Here is a 19,035-nt window from a genome sequence, read left to right on the forward strand (position 1 = left end):
GGCTCTGCAGGGCTCACTGAGTTCTAATCAAATCATTTCTTTTCCTGTCTTGCAACTTTGCAAGTTTGGAACAAACTTTACAAGTTTAGAATTGTTTCAAAATAAAAAATTTTTTTTAAAGATTAAATCAACTGGTTTCGGATATCACTTTTTAAAGATATGTTTACAACCCTGGCTGGTGTGGCTCAGTGGATTGAGCACTGGCCTGCGACTCAAAAGGTCACTGGTTTGATTCCCAATCAGGGTACATGCCTGGGTTTCGGGTCAGGTCTCCAGCTGGGGATGTGTGAGAGGCAACCGATTGATATGTCTCTCGCACATCGATGTTTCCCTCCATCTCCTTCTCTTTCTCTTCCCCTCTCACTGAAAGTAAATAAAATCTTAAAAAATATACATTTTTATATGTATATTATACCTATATTTAGTATCTTGACCAAAATTCCTTAGAACTCTTTTGGATTTGTTAAGACGTATTTGCTTGCAAGTAATGGAAAATCCAAGTCAGCTGTCTGGAACAATTTTAAAACATGCATTTTCTCATACAAATGTCCTGAGGTAGTTTAGCCAGAGGGTTAATCACCAATCCAAGACTTCCATTAAATTGTTCTCCTCTTCCATTTCTCAGTGTAACAGGTTTGTCCTCTTCTCTTGTTTCTCTTCACAACTGCAATATGGTTTCAGCTGCTCTAAGCATAACGTTCGGACATTATAATGTCCAAAGGCTTGAAAGAGCTCTTACTAATGCCTATTTTTAAACATCAGGGAAAATTTCCCAGAAGCACTACAACAGACTTTCCCTTACCTCTCATTATACGTAACTACATGTCCATTCTTAAATGAATCACGGGCAAGGAATTTGAATCACCATTGTTAGCTGGACAAATCAGAATTCATATTCTGGGGCTAGTGAAGGGCCAGCTTTCTTTAAAAGCATTTGACCACTGAGTACCTTCTGTTAGCAAAGAAGGAAGGGAATGACTTCTGGGTAGGCAGTCAGCATTATCTGCTACACTGCTGCTTGATTTAACTGAATAATCTTTAAAGATTTCTTTAAATACTTCTATTTTTGAGTATATAGGAAAGTTAAAATATAAGGTATATATAGTGGGTTTATGAATTTACTTCACAACATTCAGGTGTTTGTTTTTTCTAAATCCAGTTACAACCAGGCCAAGCTTCCCGGCGCAGTCCTCTTGGCCCTTCGGCTCCTGCAGACCCCAGTGCCGGCACTGCGAACTTCACAGTGATATGCCTGGCTTGCACTTATTTATGTAGACATCGCTTACTTTTATTTCTCATTATAAAAACACACACAAGAATTTTAAGAGATGATGACTATAAGACAAATCAGAACCACAGTGAGTTATTAAACCAATTTTTATATACTACGATTCCAAAAGTAGAATACCATTAAATATAAAACACATTTATAGCGCTGCACATACACACACGGAGGTCTTGCCTGGTGTCATCTCTGACTCTTATACATAAAAAACAAACAAACTTGAGACTGAACGTCTATCCTTCAGTTTTCCTATTTCTCATATATGAAAAATTTTAAGGGAACATTAAAGATGTAAATAAAACACTAAAGGTTCTCTGTGCTTTGAACAGCCAGTCAATTAAGAAAAATTCTTGAAGCCCATTTCTAGCTATGATAGTAGAAGACTCTTCTGGTTCTTTTTTTAGCCAATTAATTTTTCCTCGTCAATCATTTGTGGGCAAAGTACAAAAATAGCTAAGAAACAAAATCACATTTTTACATTAATTTCATTATAAAATACCACTCAGTTTTAAAAAGTCACTAAAGGGACACTTTCTACAGCAGAAAGGGGCTAAATTCAAGTTTTGGTTTTTTTATATTGACGAAGACAATAATATAACACATATAGCATATGATCATTAGAGCCTAAATTGAAATGTATTAAGTTTAGGGGGAAATAACTATGCAATTATTTCTTGTTTCTCCTGTCTCCTTCCCAAACTAAAAAGATCTCTTATTATTTTATATATATATTTCTTTTTTAAGCATTAGTTTATACTCTGAAAGCTTACTAATATATTCAAAACCTGTATAGGCACTTTTCTAAAGAGCGGTTTAGTGGTTTAGCTGAGTTCTTCTGCACGCAATAAACTGACTTCTAGGTAACTGATCATTGGGGATGGTACATATTTGAGCCCTCTTTCCTCCAAGCTTCTAATATCTTGGGTATTTCTGCTGGATTGCTGAAACTCAAATTACAAATAGTGGGCACGGCTGCTAATTGCGCACCCTATGGTATATCTTCATCTGGAGTATGCCATATGAACACACTTATAGCAGAACTAATATTTTTGACAGCAGATGAAGTCCTTCCAGTCCAACTGACCTTCATGACCAGTCAGCCCCAGTATTGTTGCTATGATAATATCAGGAGTCTATGCAACATTCACATGCCCTTTTCTGTATTTTACCCACTTCTTTATTACAAGCCACAGCTCCTTACTTAGGATGTTATCATGTGTCCAAATCCATTTCTGATGGCAGCAGAGCAGATAGATGGCAAATATGTACTTCCAAGTGCTATCATTAAGATCTTCCCCAAGTTTTTCACTGGCCTGACTTCTGTTCATGGACATCCTTGATTTGTGTTTCCCTTATTCATTGTGCTGAGCTTTTGGTGGGCCTTTTCAATCTAGAAATCCATGTTTACTTGTTCTCAGATTTTTCTGAAATTATTTTATTAATAATTTCTTTCCTTTGATTATCTCGTCCTACAACTCCTATTAGTTGGATATTGACTATTCTGGGTTGAATTTCTAGGTGAATGGTCAAAAGGTCCCAATCATCATTTTTCCTCTATATTCTCAGCTAGTTCCTTAATTTTATTTATTATTGCATTTTTTATTTCAGCAAAAGAGCTTCTGATTTTTTCCTTATGTTACTCTGTATTTATTTTACAAATGCAAATCTGCTTGAATTTTTCTGAGGATACTTATTAAAGTTATTATTTTTTATATCTTCTTTTGTTTACCTGAATTAGCTTTTTCCTCTCAGGTCACTTTACACTTTTCTTGGGTCATTTATCTTGGTCTTTTTCTGTTGGATTGTTTCATTTCAGTGTTCGTTGGCTGTGTGTCAGTTAAGACTTAGGCAAGAGGAAGCCTGTCCAGAACTCTGTGCACATGGGTGGAGTTTCTACTATCATGTTTTGTTCTAATGTGAATGATAAGAAGCTGGGCCTAATTCTACCAGACACTCGACTCCAAGTCCGCTCTTCTGTTTCTGTTCCTCATCTCAACCAATGGTTCTTCCAAGGAAAAACTTTGAGATTTTCCCCCAGCTTTCAACTCCCCCTCCCATTTTCTAAGTCAATTTCTAGGTCTTGTTGATTTTACTCCTTAACCATCTCTTGACTGGCATCATTTTATGTGTCAATTTGGCTAGGTTACGGTACCCAGATAATCTGTAATGATTTCAAAATAAAAAGTCCTTTAGAAAGTTTTAAAAGTCCAATGATGTAGAGCTATGCTCAGAAAAGCCTATCTCCTCCAACTCTATCCCCTCTACCTCATTCCCACTCCATGTAGATAACCAGATTTCTTTCTTTTTTGCAGAAATAAATGTATTTGTTGTTGAATTAATATGGAGATATTAAGTGGAATTGTTAATATATTGTTACAAATAGAATCTACTAGATTCTATTTATTTCTTGAACAAAAGAAACTTGCTGAAGGACCCATGGTAATGGATAACGGAGTGGGGATTGATTGGGCGGGTGGGACAGGGGAGAGCAATGGGGAAAAATTGGGACAACTGTAACTGAACAACAGTTAAAAAAAAGAAAACTTGCTCTATACATTTTTTGCGTCTTTGTTTAACAATATATCCATATCAATTGAGAGACAGTCTTTGTCTTTACTTTTTTTTTTTAAATCCTCACTTGAGGGTATGTTTATTGATTTTGGGGGGTGGAGAAGGGAGGGAGAGAGGGGCATTGGTGTGAGAAACATAGATCAGTTGCCTTCTGTGTGTACCCCAACTGGTGATCAAACTTGCAACGCAGATATATGCCTTGAACCAGGCATGTGACCTGAATGGGGAGCAAACCCACAATCCTTTGGTGTATGGGATGATGCTCCAACCAACTGAGCCACCAGCCAGGGCTGTCCTTACTCTTTTTAATGGCTGTTCAGTACTACAATGTGCTAGTGTACTGTCATTCAACCAGTTTCCTGCTGATGAACATTTGAGTTGTTTACACATTATTGCTGTTGTGTATAAATAATGCTACAATGAGTAATCTTCCATTTGTCTTGTTTTACATTTGTCAAGTTGTAACTTCATTGCAATTTCCTAGAAGTGGTTTTGCTGGGTCAAAGAATAAATGCATATACATATTTGCTAGGTATTGCCAAATTCACTTCCTTGAGGTAGTACCATTTTATTCTTTGAGATTTTTGCTATTTTTGATAGGTGAGAATTGGTTTGGTACTTCAGTGAGGTTTTAATTTGCATTTCTCGTATAGTGAATGTGTTGTGCGTCTTCTCATCTGTTTGTTTGAAGGCCATTCATACATCTTTTTCTGTGAACTGCCTATTTGCTTTTTGCAGTTTTTTTCTTTTAAATTTGTCTTTATGGATTGAACCTGAGACTTTGGCATATGGAGATGATGCTCTAACCAATTGAGCTACCTGGCCAGGGCTACCTTTTGTTCTTTTTCATAATGTTCTTTTTGCCTTTTTCATATTAGTTTTTAAAAAATTTATTATATATTAGTGAGATGATTCCTATATAATAAAATACATTGTTTCTTTAGATTCTCTCTCGACTTAGTTTTTTATTTTTATTTTTTGCCATGAAGAAGTTTTTTAAAATGTAGTTAAGATTATTGGTCTTGTATTTTATTGCATCTTGCAATCCCAGAGGAATTCATCCATAGTTTCTCCTAGTACTTGTATGATTTAATTCTTTACAAGTAGCTCTCAGAGCCATTGGGGTTTTATCCTAGTATATGGGGTCAGGTATATTCCAAATTTAACTTTTTCAAAATACTCAGTTGTCTTGATGCTATTTATTAAAAAGTTCATCTTTCCAAGTGGTTTGAGATTCCACTTTTGCTATTTTTTTTTTTTATTTTCTAGAGTCTATTCCTGATTTTTTTATTATATTCTAGGGACCTACAGTATATGCTTTCGTATCTGGTATGGCCAGTCATCCCTACACACCAACCGTTTCTTTTTCAAGATTTTCCTGGCTCTTCTTGAATATTTATTTTTCCATATGAACTTTATAATCAACTCGTCTAGCTCTAGGAAATAAAATATTGGTAATTTTATTGTGATTACATTATATTAGTGTATTTGGGGAAAATTAACAACTATATAATAGTGAGTTATCCTATCCATAAACAAAGGCTACTTCTGTATATGTTCAAGTTAAAAGCAAATATTAATGAAATAGAAAACAAAGGTATAATAGATAGTAGTTTAATAGGAAATGTCCAGCCTACATGGGTGATTAGTCTGTATTTTACTGCTGTAGTGTTAAGTACCACAGGAAATAGTCAATCAGGTTAAATTCACCTCTGCCCAGGCTCTCTGACTTCTGTCTGTACAATCCACAGCTTTTTATAGATAATGTGGGTTTCACAATGTCACATGTTACACAAGTTTGTGGAATGTCAGAGAATTTTGCAATATAAACCACTTCTCTAGATTAAAAAAACAAGAAAAGAAATAGTCTCTCAGCTTGCTGGTTAACTAACCTGTGACAAGCATCTTTTGTAAACAGCTTGGTTTGCAAGTGTGGGACAATATATGTATTTACTAAATAACTATTACATAGTTTTGCTGGCAGGTTTTTTTTAAAAAATGCCATCTGGGCTAAATTTAAGAAAATTTCATGAGTTAGGAATGGGAAAAAAAAATTTCATGTTAGCAAAAGCAGTCTGTAACTAGCCTCATATACTTCATAAAGGTCAGTATTGGTCTCCAAAAATTTTGGTTTATGGAGCGTGGGGAGTGACGGTGCAGGGCCTCGGACATAATTTTAAATCTCTTCATCAATGGGATTTTTAAAAATCTGGTTATTTAAATAACCTAACAGAATATATTAACATTTGATAAGATTGATTAAGGAAGAGATAAAGCAGTAGGGAATATTAATTAGAAATGAAAAGGTTCCAGAAATGGAGAAATAGGTGTGATTTGATTGAGTTCAAAGCAACCGGCAGTGGGGAAGGCGAGGAGCGCCGCTGTCAGGCCTGCGGCAGGTTAGCCTCTGCTCTTTCCTGCCCGTGTCTTGAGATACATACGCATGGACACTTGGGAGCCATGTTCCGAAGAGGGTGAAACCAGCAGATAAGAGCCTGGGTCCTTGAACTACCTATCTGCCCGTGAACAAAGGTATCTTAAAGTGAAAAGAAATGTCCCAGTCTGCATATAACCAGTAAAGAGTTAGTAACCAGAATATAAAGAAATCCTGCATAATCAATTTTAAAAAACTCAACAGAAAAATAGGTAAAGGATATAAACAGCCAATTTCCCAAAGAGGAAGCACAAATGGCCAATGAACATATGAATATATGCTCAACCTCAGCCACCATCAGGACATTTAAATGAAAATAACAAGACACCATTTCATACTCACTGGACTACCAAAAATGAAACTATCGGTACTATGGTATCCAATTACATTCAGACCCTAAAGGTAAGAATGAAGACTCTTTGAAGTTAGATGTGGTCACATGACTTGTTTTGGCCAATTAAATGTGAACTGACATGATGTGTGCTGCTACTGTGCAGAGAAGCTTTAACAGCCAGGGTTCAAGTCCTTTAGTTCTTTTTTCCTGCCTTTCAGCAGCACGTGTTGGTACGAGCCTCCCGCAGCCCCAGGCCCTGAGTGACTACGATGACCAGAACTTCACTGCTGACCCGCACTGCACTTGCAGCACGAGCGAGAAACAAACCTCTAAATTAAACCACTGAGATTTTTCTGGTTGTTGGGTATTGTGGTATAATTTAGTTACCCTGACTGATAGGACCTTAATTGCTGGTGGAGCACAACAGGGACACCCATGTGCTGCTGATAGGAGTCTGAGCTTGTGCGACAACCCCGGAGAGAAGTTTGGAAATGTTTAGTCAGGCTGATGGTGTGCATACCCTTCAATTCATGGTTGCACAAGATAATGATTAAAAAATTTTTACTGCAGTGCTATTTTAAGGAAAAAATGGAAAATAACCTCAATGTCCATTGACAGGAAATAGAGAAGTGCATTTTCGTAGATTCATAGGGTAGATTACTGTACAGGAGCTAAAATAAATAAACTTAAGCTATCTGTCTTAAAATATATACATCTCAAAAACATAATTAAGAGTGTAAAAACCATATGAGAGGTACAGTATGAGTTCATTAAAGTTTAAATAGTTTATATATTGTGGCTACATAATATATGTAATAAAAGTATAACAACATGCATGGACATAAACATCAACTTCAGGGAGATGTTTATTCCAGGAAAGGAAGTTGGAAGCAGAATCACCTATAATAAGGTGAAGGTATTTGGAAAGTTTAATTTCTTTTAAAAGATGTATATCATGCATATATAGCATGAAAAGATTTTCATATAGCATGCATATGTCATAATATTGAGGGGTGAATACCTGTATGTTTGTTTATTATCATCTGTACTTTTCTGTTGACTTGAGCTATTTAATAATAATTACAAAGAAAACACAGGCAAGCAAAAATGAAAAGAGCATCCATAATTCTACCTCTCCTGCCCCATCCCTGGAATAACCTCAGCTAATATATTGGTATAAATCTGTTCAATGTTTTCCTGTGTCTTTTTGTCTCTCCTCTCTGGACAGGGAGGAACAGGGTGGCGGGTCTTCAAAGAACTGAAGCGAAAATAGTGCACAGAGTTTAGCAGGCTAGGTAATCTGCTAACCTCAGTAATAATTTACTCATCTAAAGGATCTACTTTTGCTAAGTAAAATATTTACAAAAACTGGAAACATTTCATTATTTAATATTTAAGAACCTACATTAATTCATTTCCCATCATTTACTTTGTTTTATTGAGACTATTGAAACATTTTTACCCCTCTCAAGTTCTCAGAATTATTAGAGATTTCTAAATGCTTATGAAACCTACAGAATAAATATACAAAAGCATGGCTATGAAGCAGGCAATTCTGGCATTGAAGATGGACATCAAATTTAAACTTCAACATGTAAGTGAGTGGTGTTCCTTGTTCTTTTTTTGCTTTTCTTCCTTTTTCTCGTTTGCTTTCTAGAATTCCTCATGTATTTTAGCTATAATTTCTCTTATCATCCTTTCCCAATATTCTGTTTTCTTCCACAAATAATAACCATATGCACACTTGCTAAGGAAGACTTAGCATAAGTAAAGCAAATTGTGTGATTTTTTAATTAAATTATATTTGTTGATTACGCTATTCCAGTTTTCTGATTTTTCCTCTTTTACCCCCCTCCACCCAGCACCCCCCACTCCCTCAGGCAATCTCCGCACCATTGTTCATGTCCATGGGTCATGTGTATAAGTTCTTTGGCTACTTCATTTCCTATACTGTACTTTACATCCCCATGGCTGTTCTCTATCTGCCTATTTGTACCTCTTAATCCCTTCACCTCTTCACCCGTTCCCCCACACCGCCCTCCCATCTGGCAACCATCAAAATGCTCTCCATATGCATGATTCTGTCTCTGTTGTTCTTGTTTGCTTAGTTTGTTTTTTTATATTCAGTTGTTGATAGATATGTCTTTGTTGTCATTTTATTCATAGTTTTGATCTTCTTCTTTTTCTTAAACATTTAACCCTTTAACATTTCATATAATGGTTTGATGATGATAAACTCCTTTAGTTCTTTCTTGTCTGGGAAGCTCTTTATCTACCCTTAAATTCTCAATGATAGCTTTGCTGGATAGAGCAGTCTTGGCTGTAGGTACCTGCTTTTCATGACTTTGAATATTTCTTGCCAACCCCTCTAGCCTGGAAAGTTTCTTTTGAGAAATCAGTTGACAGTCTTGTGGGAACTCCCCTGTAGGTAAGTAACTTCTTTTCTCTTGCTGCTTTTAAGATGCTCTCTTTAACCTTTGGCATGTTAATTATGATGTGTCTTGGACTGGGCCTGTTTGCATCCATCTTGTTTGAGACCCTCTGGGCTTCCTGGACTTGCATGTCTATTTCCTTCATATAATCAGGGAAATTTTCTTTCATTATATTTTCAAATACATTTCCCATTTCTTGCTCTTTCTCTTCTCTTTATGGCATCCCTATGAAGCGAATGTTGGACTTCTTAAAGTTGTCCCTGACGCTGCTTATACTATCCTCACTATTTTGGATTTTTTCTTTTTGATGTTCTGATTGGTTGTTTTTTGCTTCCTTATGTTACAAATCATTGTTTTAATTCACAGCTTCATCCACTCTACTGTTTTCCTATAAGTTGTTCATTTTAATTAGAATATCTTTCATTTCTGACTACATCTTTTTTATGCTGTTGAGGTCCTCACAAAGTTCCTTGGGCACCTTCTAAACAGTGTTTTGAACTCTGCATCTGATAGATTGCTTATCTCCATTTCGTTTAGCTATTTTTTTGGAGTTTTGATCGGTTCTTTCATTTGGGCCATATTTCTTTGTCTATGCATTTTGGCAGCCTCCCTGTGTTTGTTTCTATGTAATAGGTAGAGCTGCTTTGACTCTGTGTCTTGTTAGTGTGGCCTAACATAGTAGGTGTCCTGTAGGATCCAGTGGAACAGCTTCCCCTATCACCCAAGCCAAGTACTCAATGTACACACTTTGTGTCAGTTGAGTACACCCTCCTCTTGCAGTTGAGCCTTGTTATACTGGCCTTGGAGATTTCCAGGTGCAGCCAAGCTGTGAACCTAGGCTGGCTGCTGCTAGTACCAGGCCTGGGGCTCAATGAGGCCAGCTGTTGCTTGAGAGGATTTAGGTAGTTGTGAAACAGGAGCCTAGACTAGCTATTCATATGGAAAAGCAGCTTGGGTGGGGCTGCAAAGTGAGTGGGGCAGAGTCTCTGGGGATCTTCTAGGTGGGTCAGACAGTGTTAGCCAGAGTCTGAGACATGGCACTATCTTACTGACTGTGTAGGGGGTAGGGTTTAGAAAAGGGACAATGGTCTCAGCTCACCTTGATGCCAGGCACTTCTGTTTCTCCCTGGATGCCATTGGAGTCTTTCAAGCTGCTACCCCAGTGCTGGGGCTCAGAGGGAGTGAGTCTGAGTAGGTGAGTCCCTCTGTGGATTCTTTAAAAAAAAAAAAACTGCCTGGGGCTCTAGAAGTTTCTTCCACCAACTCAATCTCTGCTGGTTTTCGCAGCCAGGAGTTATAGGGACTTATCTTCCTGGCCCTGGAACCCAGGGCTGGGGAACCTAATGTGGATCTGGGACTCCTCACTCCCGAGATATACCTCCTGGATTTTTATCCACCACATGTGGGTGAGGGACCAGCCTGTTCCATGTCTGCACCCCTCTTACCAGTCTGGATAGATGTGGTTTCTTTAATTCTGTAGTTGTCAGGCTTCCATTCCACGTGATTTCTGATGGCTCTAAGTGACGGTTGTTCTATATTTTAGTTGTAATTTTGATGTGGTTGTGGGAGGAGGCGAGCCATATCTGCCTATGCTGCCATCTTGACTGGAAGTAAATTGTGTGATTTTTTAAACTATGGATTCCTTGCACTTTAGTACCACCTTATGGCAGCATTCTGTTATCAGAATATATGCTTTCCTGATTTTTCTTTTTAATGCTCCCAAACATTTCTGGCTAGAGATGTTAGTCATTTAAAGATATCATGTCACATAGCAGTGTGGTTCACAACTTGTTTGGACAATAGAGGCACCCATTTAAAACATACTAATATTAGGCCTCAGTCCAAAACCACTGTCAGAAAGGCTTTAACATTGATTAATTGGACTAAGCTAGATGTCATTTAACAAATATTCAGCTCCTTTTCTTACTGGGGAAAAGGTCAGCTTTCTTCCCTGATTATAATACTACGTACCTCACACAGTTGAATGATTACTTATGGTTAGAAATAAATACACTTTAGAGATCCCCTCAAGTATTTGTATCTGATGTTGAATAATTCTGACAATCGTCTACATTTCTTGCTGAAGCTTTACTTTTTCTTAATTTTTAAAAAAAATTCCCATCATTTTAATGGTCAATAGCTTCTGGTCAGCTTAATTTGTTTTTATTTGTGAAAATATATTAACCACAGACAAGCACAGAGTCTAAAACAATAACCTACCACTCAAAATTAACAAATATGAATACTGCCGTGTTTGTTTCAAATATTTATATATATTATACAGTTGACTCTTGAACAACACAGGTTTGAACTGCATGGTTCCCCTTATATGAAAATTATTTGTAATAAGAATGGTCAATGTATTTTCCTTATGACTTTCTTGATGTTTTCTATAGCTCAGTTTATTGAAGAACACCATGTGTATTGCTAAGGCTTCTGGTCAACAGTAGGCTGTTAGTGTTATGCTTTGGAGGAATCCAAAGTTATACACAGATTCTTGACTGCACAGGGGTTGGCACCTTCCGGCCTTGCATTGTTCAAGGGTCATCTACATATAAAATATTACTAATAGAACATAAGACTTGGTTGGGGACTCAAGACCAACAAAAAATAAAAGCAATGAGAACATGTGAAAACTGCTAAACTGTGGCAATGTCGTGAGTGCAATATAATTCAGAGAAGGGAGAGACCAACAGAGTCGTGGAGGAAATCGGAGCAGGGACACAAAACCTGGGGGAAATTTTGATAAGCAGCAAAACAAAAGGAGAGGGATCTAGGTGGGAAAACAACATACGCCAATGCTGGAAATAGAAATGAGCACAGTATAGTTATTTCTAAAGTTCTTTCCTATGGTCTAATAATAATAACATCTTTTGAGCACTCACTAATGATTAGACACTATTCTTAGTGCTTTGCATGTATGTATTACCTCATTTAACACAGCAATACTGTCATTAAGAGCACACTGCTCAGATCATTCTTTTCTGTTGCCCCTAAACAAGGTGCCATCTCTGGGTATCAGTTTCTCCATCTGTATAAAAAAGTAGAGAGTAATAGTGTCTGGTACATGAATATATGCATAGGGGTAAACAAAGAAGACACTAAATAAAAAATGATATATCTGTTAGCATAATTGGATGGATAAATGGCAACTCTATGTTTTGTTTTTTTGTTTGTTTGTTTGTTTGTTTTTTGAGGAACTGCCAGAGTGGTTCCTCAAATCACTTATTTTTTTTTTTTTGGAACTGCTTTCCAAAGTGGCTGCACCATTTTACATTGTCACCAGCAGAGCATGAGGGTTCTAATTGTGCCACATTTTCTACAAGTTATTAGCTATTCTACTCAGTGTGGAGTGGTATCTCATTGTGATTTTTCTTTGCATTTTCCCTGATGGCTAATGATGTTGAGCATTTTATAAAGTGCTATTGGCTATTTGTGTATCTTCTTTGGAGAAATGTCTATTCAAATCCTTTATCATTTTAAAAGCTGTGTTATCTAATTTTTAATGTTGAATTGTAAAAATTCTTTATATATTCTGAAAAGAAGTCCCTTATTAGACATGTGGCTTGTAAAAATTTCTCTGATTCTGTATGTTGTCTTTTCATTTAATTGTGTTTGTTCTTATAGTTAGGTCATTAATCCATTTCGAATCCTTTTTTTTTTTTTTTTTTTTTTTTTTTTGTACATGGCATTAGGTAAGTGTCTAACTTCATTCTTTTGCATGAGGCTATCCAGTTGTCCCAGGACCATTTGTAGAAAAGACTCTCTTTTTTCACTGAATGGTCCTGGACCCTGTGGTTGAAAATCAGTTGGCCATAAATAGATGGGTTTATTTCTGGACTCTCAATTCTGTTCCATTGATATGTATACATATATGTGTATGTATATACTCACACATATATATGTATGCTATATATAGATCCATATCCTTATGCTGGTACTACATTGTCTTGATTCCTGTAGCTCTATAGTTAAGATTTTAAAATAGTAATTGTGAATTCTCTCTGGTCTCTTTAAAAATTGTTTTGGCTGTTCTGGATCCCTTGTTTCCATATGAATTTTAGGATTAGCTCATCAACTTCTACAAAAAAGCCAGCTGGGGATTCTGATAGAAATTGTGGTGAAATTATGAGGAGTCTCGCCATCTGAATATTTAAGTTTTGTAATCCATCAACATGGAATAGCCTTTCCGTTTATTTAGTTCTTTGTTTCAATGATGTTTTGTCGTTTTCAGAATATGTTTTGCATTTCTTTTGTTAAATTTATTCTTAGGTCTTTTATTATTTTTGATACTATTGTAAAACAAATTTTTATTTCATTTTCATATTTTTCATTGCTAGTGTATGTAAATAAGTTGATTTTTGTATATTGATCTTGAATCCTGAAATCTTGCTGAACTTAATGATATGTTCTCACAGTTTTTTAGTGGCTTTCTTAGGATTTTCTGTCTATAAGATCATGTCAACTGTGAATATAGTTTTACTGTTTTTCCAGTTTGGATGCATTTAATTTCATTTTCTGGCATGAGAGACAAATAGCAAATTAACAACACATTTTTAAAAATCAGAGTAATAATGTCAATTCATACAGAAATAAACTATGATGATGGGATGAGAGTGACTTGGGTAGCTACTGTAGATTGAGTACAAGGAGATGCCTCCTGAGAGGAAATGAGATCTAACCTAGAATTTGAATTGTAAGAAAAAGCCTCCTAGACAATGAGAACAGCTAATGGGAAGGGACTGAAAGGTGGGAATGAGCATACATGTTGGAGGAACAGGTAGACTAATGTGACTGGAATGCAGTGAGCCAGAGGGGAAAGGAGGGCTGAGAGGCGGCCAGGGGCTAAATCGGGTAGGCCTCTGTAAACCCGAGCAACGGGGGTTGGATTTTATTCTAGGTTTGATGAAGTGCTACTAGATTGTTAGCAAGGGAGCGATGCGATCTGATTCACATTTCAAAATCACTACAGTTGCTTTGTCGATAACAGAGGTTGGAGTGGAAGTTGGGGAATCACTTGGAAAATTTTTGCAACACTTTGTGTACAAAATACTGACTTGGGGTGATGATAATGGAGATGAAGCAAATGGATGTATGGGATGTGCTCATGATTTGGTTGTGGGGAATGAAGAGAAGAGGAGTAAGATATAATTTCCAGGTGGTGGCTTGTGCCCTTGTGTGGGCACTAGCACTAAATTGGGGAAGACTGGGCTTGAACAAACGGAGTTGTAGGGGATGCCGGGGAGACGCACCACAAACCCTATTTTGACTATGTTAAGTTGGGGACACATAATGGTACTTCAAGTAAAAATGCCACGTAGGCTGTTGGATACACAAGACTGAAACTACAGGAAGTGAGCCAGGGTCACTTGATTTCAGTTTGAAGGAGCTGCCAGTGAGCCAGAAGAGAATGTTTCCGGCAATCCAAGGTAAAATTGTTTCAAGAAGGTGTCGGAATGTGCCAATACGCCCAGCCAGATTCCTGGCCCAGTGTGTGGGTTACTTTACCTTTCTGAATTTACTTCTCCAACTATACAGCGAGGTAATACCTAATGTGGGGGATGTATTGTGAGACTAAAGGAGACAAGGCATATACATTTAGCAACTACTATTCTACGCCACCTCTGATTTGATTAACTGGACTTGACAAGTGGTAAGAGCCAAACTCACCACATTTTCTCAAGGAAAGACACATTTTATATGGAAAGTTGCTTTAAGACTATGGTGTAACCTTCACTCTCCCCTTAGTAAACCTCTTTGAAAATAGCATAAGTCACTACTGCATATCAGGAAATAGTTTCCCTCTCTAGCTCTTCCTACAAATGCTGTTTACTCTGCCTAAATAAGGCAAGATGTTTAGAATACTAAAGTAACAAATGATGCTATTACAACCACCAAAGTATTAGGTGCCTCTTTTTTTTCTTGCACTAAACACAAATATCTCTGAGTCTTAGCAACTCAAGTTACATGAAGGGGGACATTGAACCCTTATCTTATAGAATTTAAGTCTACTTTCTAAATACTAAATACCAATGCAACAACAGTAATAGTTAACATTTATGGAGGGCTCACTACTAGCCCGAAGGTACTGTGCTAATTTTTTAGATCTGTAAGTGATTTAATACCCCAACAATCCTATAGGGTGGCAATAATATTATCCCCAAATCATCCTCCCCAGTTGATCAGCTTTAAATGAGAGTGGGAAAGTTAACCCATTAAAACTGTACTAACTAGATATCCCAGTGTCTTTTAACTGAAAGGTGTGAGAAGGTGAGATTCACAATAGTTCCTCAATGAATAGATGAAGGTTGACTATTCCAGGTATTGGAGATAAAAAATATTTTTGTTTTTATATAAAAATATGTCTTTAGCAGATTAGCATAATAGGGCTTCATCCTCAGCTTCCAAAGCAATTAGTACATCCCACAATACCTGGCTGAGCATTCTGAAGGAAAAAAAACAAAACAAAATGATGTAAAAGTGCAGAATCAGCACCGTTACCGGATCATCTTTTCTGCAGTATTTTATCCCATAAATGTTTTGCTGCATCTATACCAGGATAATTTCATTTAAAACAATTTTAAAATTTATGGCTGATGTGGCTCAGTGGATTGAGTGCTCGCCTGCGAACGTAAAGGTTCAATTCCCAGTCAGGTCACGAGCCTGGGTTGCAGGCCAGGTCCTCAGTTGGCGTGAGAGAGGCAACCAATTGATGTATCTCTCGCACATCAATGTTTCTCTCCTTCCCTTTCCCCCTCTTTAAAAATAAATAAATAAAACCTTTTTGAAAATCTTAAAATTTACAAAATTCACCTTTTCCATGGAATCCTGTGATTTAGAGCCCATCCATACTTTTCTGAGACGATGGAATGATTCAGATCAAGGGGCTGTTAAAACTACTTTGTCATTAATCTTTATTTCAATTAAAAATATGTGAATTCAGAATTAACGTAAGGTAAAACCTCAAAGTATGTGGCAAAAGAAATGCGATAAGAGCTCCAATAAAATGATGTGGTACCTGTGTTATGTATTGCAGACATTAACAAAATAAAAAAGCACATTTTGAAGACAATCAAATTCTGATAAGTTGTAGTTTGTAAAAATCAATTCAGCAGTAAAATCTTGCCATGGGAGAAGCTATTTGCCTTGTTACTATCAGTTAAAAATCAAAAGGGCATACTTTCCTCTTCTGTTTGTGACTATCACAGCATTATATGACATATATATACCTAAATCCTGTAACTCAGAGAATATAGTCAACTAAGCAAGAATTTGTATTTATCAGGGCTTACAGATCATTTACTATAAAATATTTTCATTAAAAAATAAAAATTTTATAATCTATTTCAAAAATAGCAATTAAAAATTATATAAACTGCAAGAAGGTTTCCAAACAGAAGTTTCAAAAACCTTGGCCACACCATAGATACAACATCAAATAAAATCTAGCTTAATTTACCAACTAAAACATTCACTAAAAATAATGTTTTCTGTATGTGTAATACTGAGAGTAACACTTCAACATTTCAACAGAAATTGCTGTTCTGTCACACATTATCAATGTCTGTTCTCAAAACAATTTGAAGAAATTTCACTTACAAGGCAAATCTTCATTTAAATTAGAAACAGTGCATCTTAAAGTTTAAAGAGACCTATATATAATCATTTCCAAACACATATATTTTTTTGTATGCTTATGGTTTGACAGAATTTTCCCTGAGCACTCTTTCTGCTTGGTTAGAAAACTTAGAGCATGATCTATAGAATTTTTATTTTGGTTTCTCTTGAATATATGCAATTTTTCATCCATCAAATGCATTTGGGAATCTTTCCTTGTAGACAGCTCTAAAGCAACAAGTAATTATAACTGTTTTAAAGGGCTAGTTAAATGGTTATAGAAATATGGCTGGGTTTTAGAACTCTGAGAACTGTACAGTGGGCGTCTCATACAACTGAAATGATTTACTATCCTAAAACTATAAGTGCGCTAACTATACAGATGAAAGAGTTAATAATCAGTAATTCCAGCTCAGAATACCAATAGATAAGCATTAAAAAACCAAAAGAAAACAAAAGTTGAATAACATTGTGCTTTCCATGGAATAATGTTGAAAAAATTTAACCCTTCTGCCCAACACAGGAAATACCTCACAATGACACTTTATTTAATGCAGCTTTGAGATCTGTCACTCCTTAATATCCATGCAAACTTAACATCAGCATCATTGAGAATTTCATCACGCAAATTGCAGTTCTCAACACTATCCCACAATTCACAGAAGACATACTACACTCAGTGCACATGCATGGTACCACTACCAGGTGTGTTCCCCTAATTTTTTAAAGTTTCAAAAAAATCTTGGCTACTCAACAGTTTAGTCCTCTTCTTTTTCAAATAAATAAATTAATATTAGAAGTCTTAACTAATTTGTAAATACTAATTTTCTGTATAGCCTGGTATCACACTAAAAGAAAATTAGATTTAAGAAGTTTCATATTTATAATTAGGGTTCCTAAGACCTAATTATACACTTTCCTTTACATTATGATTTATGTGGTTTGCAAGAATAATTAATAAATAGCTTAAAATATTTAGAAGTCATTGTTCTGAAGATCTTCAAGAGGTGAGCAATTTTGGATGTCCAGAGGCGTGTCTTCTGCCTTTTTGGTTGTATGTTAAGGTGCTTTATGCAGGACGCCCTGTACCAAAGCGGCTTTTAGACCTAGATATTTTAAACAGAAAAGAAGGTTAAAGGTGCTTCAAAATCAAAAGTTACTGTTACTTTAGATTATCCTTGCTTGACAGTATCAAAGTTTACTGAGATTTTATGTAGCTCCATAATTCATTTTTAAAAACCCTTGAAGTAAGATATATTTTGGAATTCAGACATTTTTTTGATTTTTGGGGAGATAATGTGGTACATAGTATACTATGGATCTGAAGCAATGCCTCATAATCAAACACATTAATGTTTCTTCATAGTGAAACAAATAAACATTTACATTAAGTGGGATAAATAAAAACTATAAATAGCATCATAGTAGCTCAGTTTAGGTTTGAGCTGACACAAGTATGTGAAAAAAACCTGGTGGTTTTCTGAGCTTTCTGGATTTCTGCAATGCAGATAAGGCTTTTATACACTTTATACACTGTAGTATTAATGACCAAATCTCAGTAACTGTTAACCTTTAAAAGAAAATTGGTGATATAAAATAACACAGGACCAGAAAAGGAGAGAGAGTTCTGGCCAAACTGGAGGCCTAGGTAGAAATACTCCGGTTCCTCATACAACCAAAAGAAGGCTAACAACCAATTTAAAAACAAGAAAACAACCAGAGTTGCCAGAAAATCAAACTGCATGGAAGTCTGACAACCAAGGAGTTAAAGAAACATTCATCCAGACCTGCAGGAGGGGCAGAGACAGGCAGTGGGGAAGAGAGGACATGCAGCACGGCAGTGGACCTCACAGTCCAGGAGGGGGCTGGCTGAGTGAGCAGTCCCACATTCGAGTGTGGATAAGCCAAGAGGAACGACTGGAGAGCAAGACAGGCTGCAAAACCCAGGGTTTCAGCGTGGGAAACCCAAGACTCAAAACCTCTGGCTGTAAAATCCTGTGGGGGTTGTGGCGGCAGGAGAAACTCCCAGCCTCACAGGAGTCTGTTGGAGAGACCCATGGGGTCCTAGGATGTACACTGGTAATCAGGATGCTCACAGAATTGATTGAGTTAGGCCACAAAATGAAGGAAGAAATGAAGGCTATACAAAGTGAAATAAAGGGAAACATACAGGGAACCAACAGTGAAGGGAAGGAAACCGGAACTCAAATCAATGATTTGGAATGCAAGAAGAAATACACATCCAACCAGAACAGAATGAAGAAACAAGAATTCAAAAAAAAAAATGAGGAGAGGCTGAGGAACCTCTGGGGCAACTTAAATGCTCCAACATACAAACCATAGGGGTGCCAGAAGAAGAGGA

General features: G+C 36.5%; 1 protein-coding gene across 1 annotated transcript in view; it reads right to left on the reverse strand.

Annotated features, from left to right (window-relative positions):
- Positions 1–17,647: 17,647 nt before the first annotated feature.
- The window catches only part of SANBR (SANT and BTB domain regulator of CSR), a 54,135-nt gene continuing 52,747 nt past the window's right edge, over positions 17,648–19,035 (reverse strand). The window contains exon 21 of the mRNA XM_054575371.1: positions 17,648–17,779. Coding sequence (XP_054431346.1) covers positions 17,743–17,779 — 37 coding nt within the window. The 3' untranslated portion in view covers positions 17,648–17,742. The remainder of the gene's footprint in view (positions 17,780–19,035) is intronic.

Source organism: Pteronotus mesoamericanus, unplaced genomic scaffold (genome assembly GCF_021234165.1).
Source record: "Pteronotus mesoamericanus isolate MK-2021 breed Mesoamerican mustached bat unplaced genomic scaffold, CSHL_Meso_final contig_291, whole genome shotgun sequence".
NCBI classification, from domain to species: Eukaryota; Metazoa; Chordata; class Mammalia; order Chiroptera; family Mormoopidae; genus Pteronotus; species Pteronotus mesoamericanus.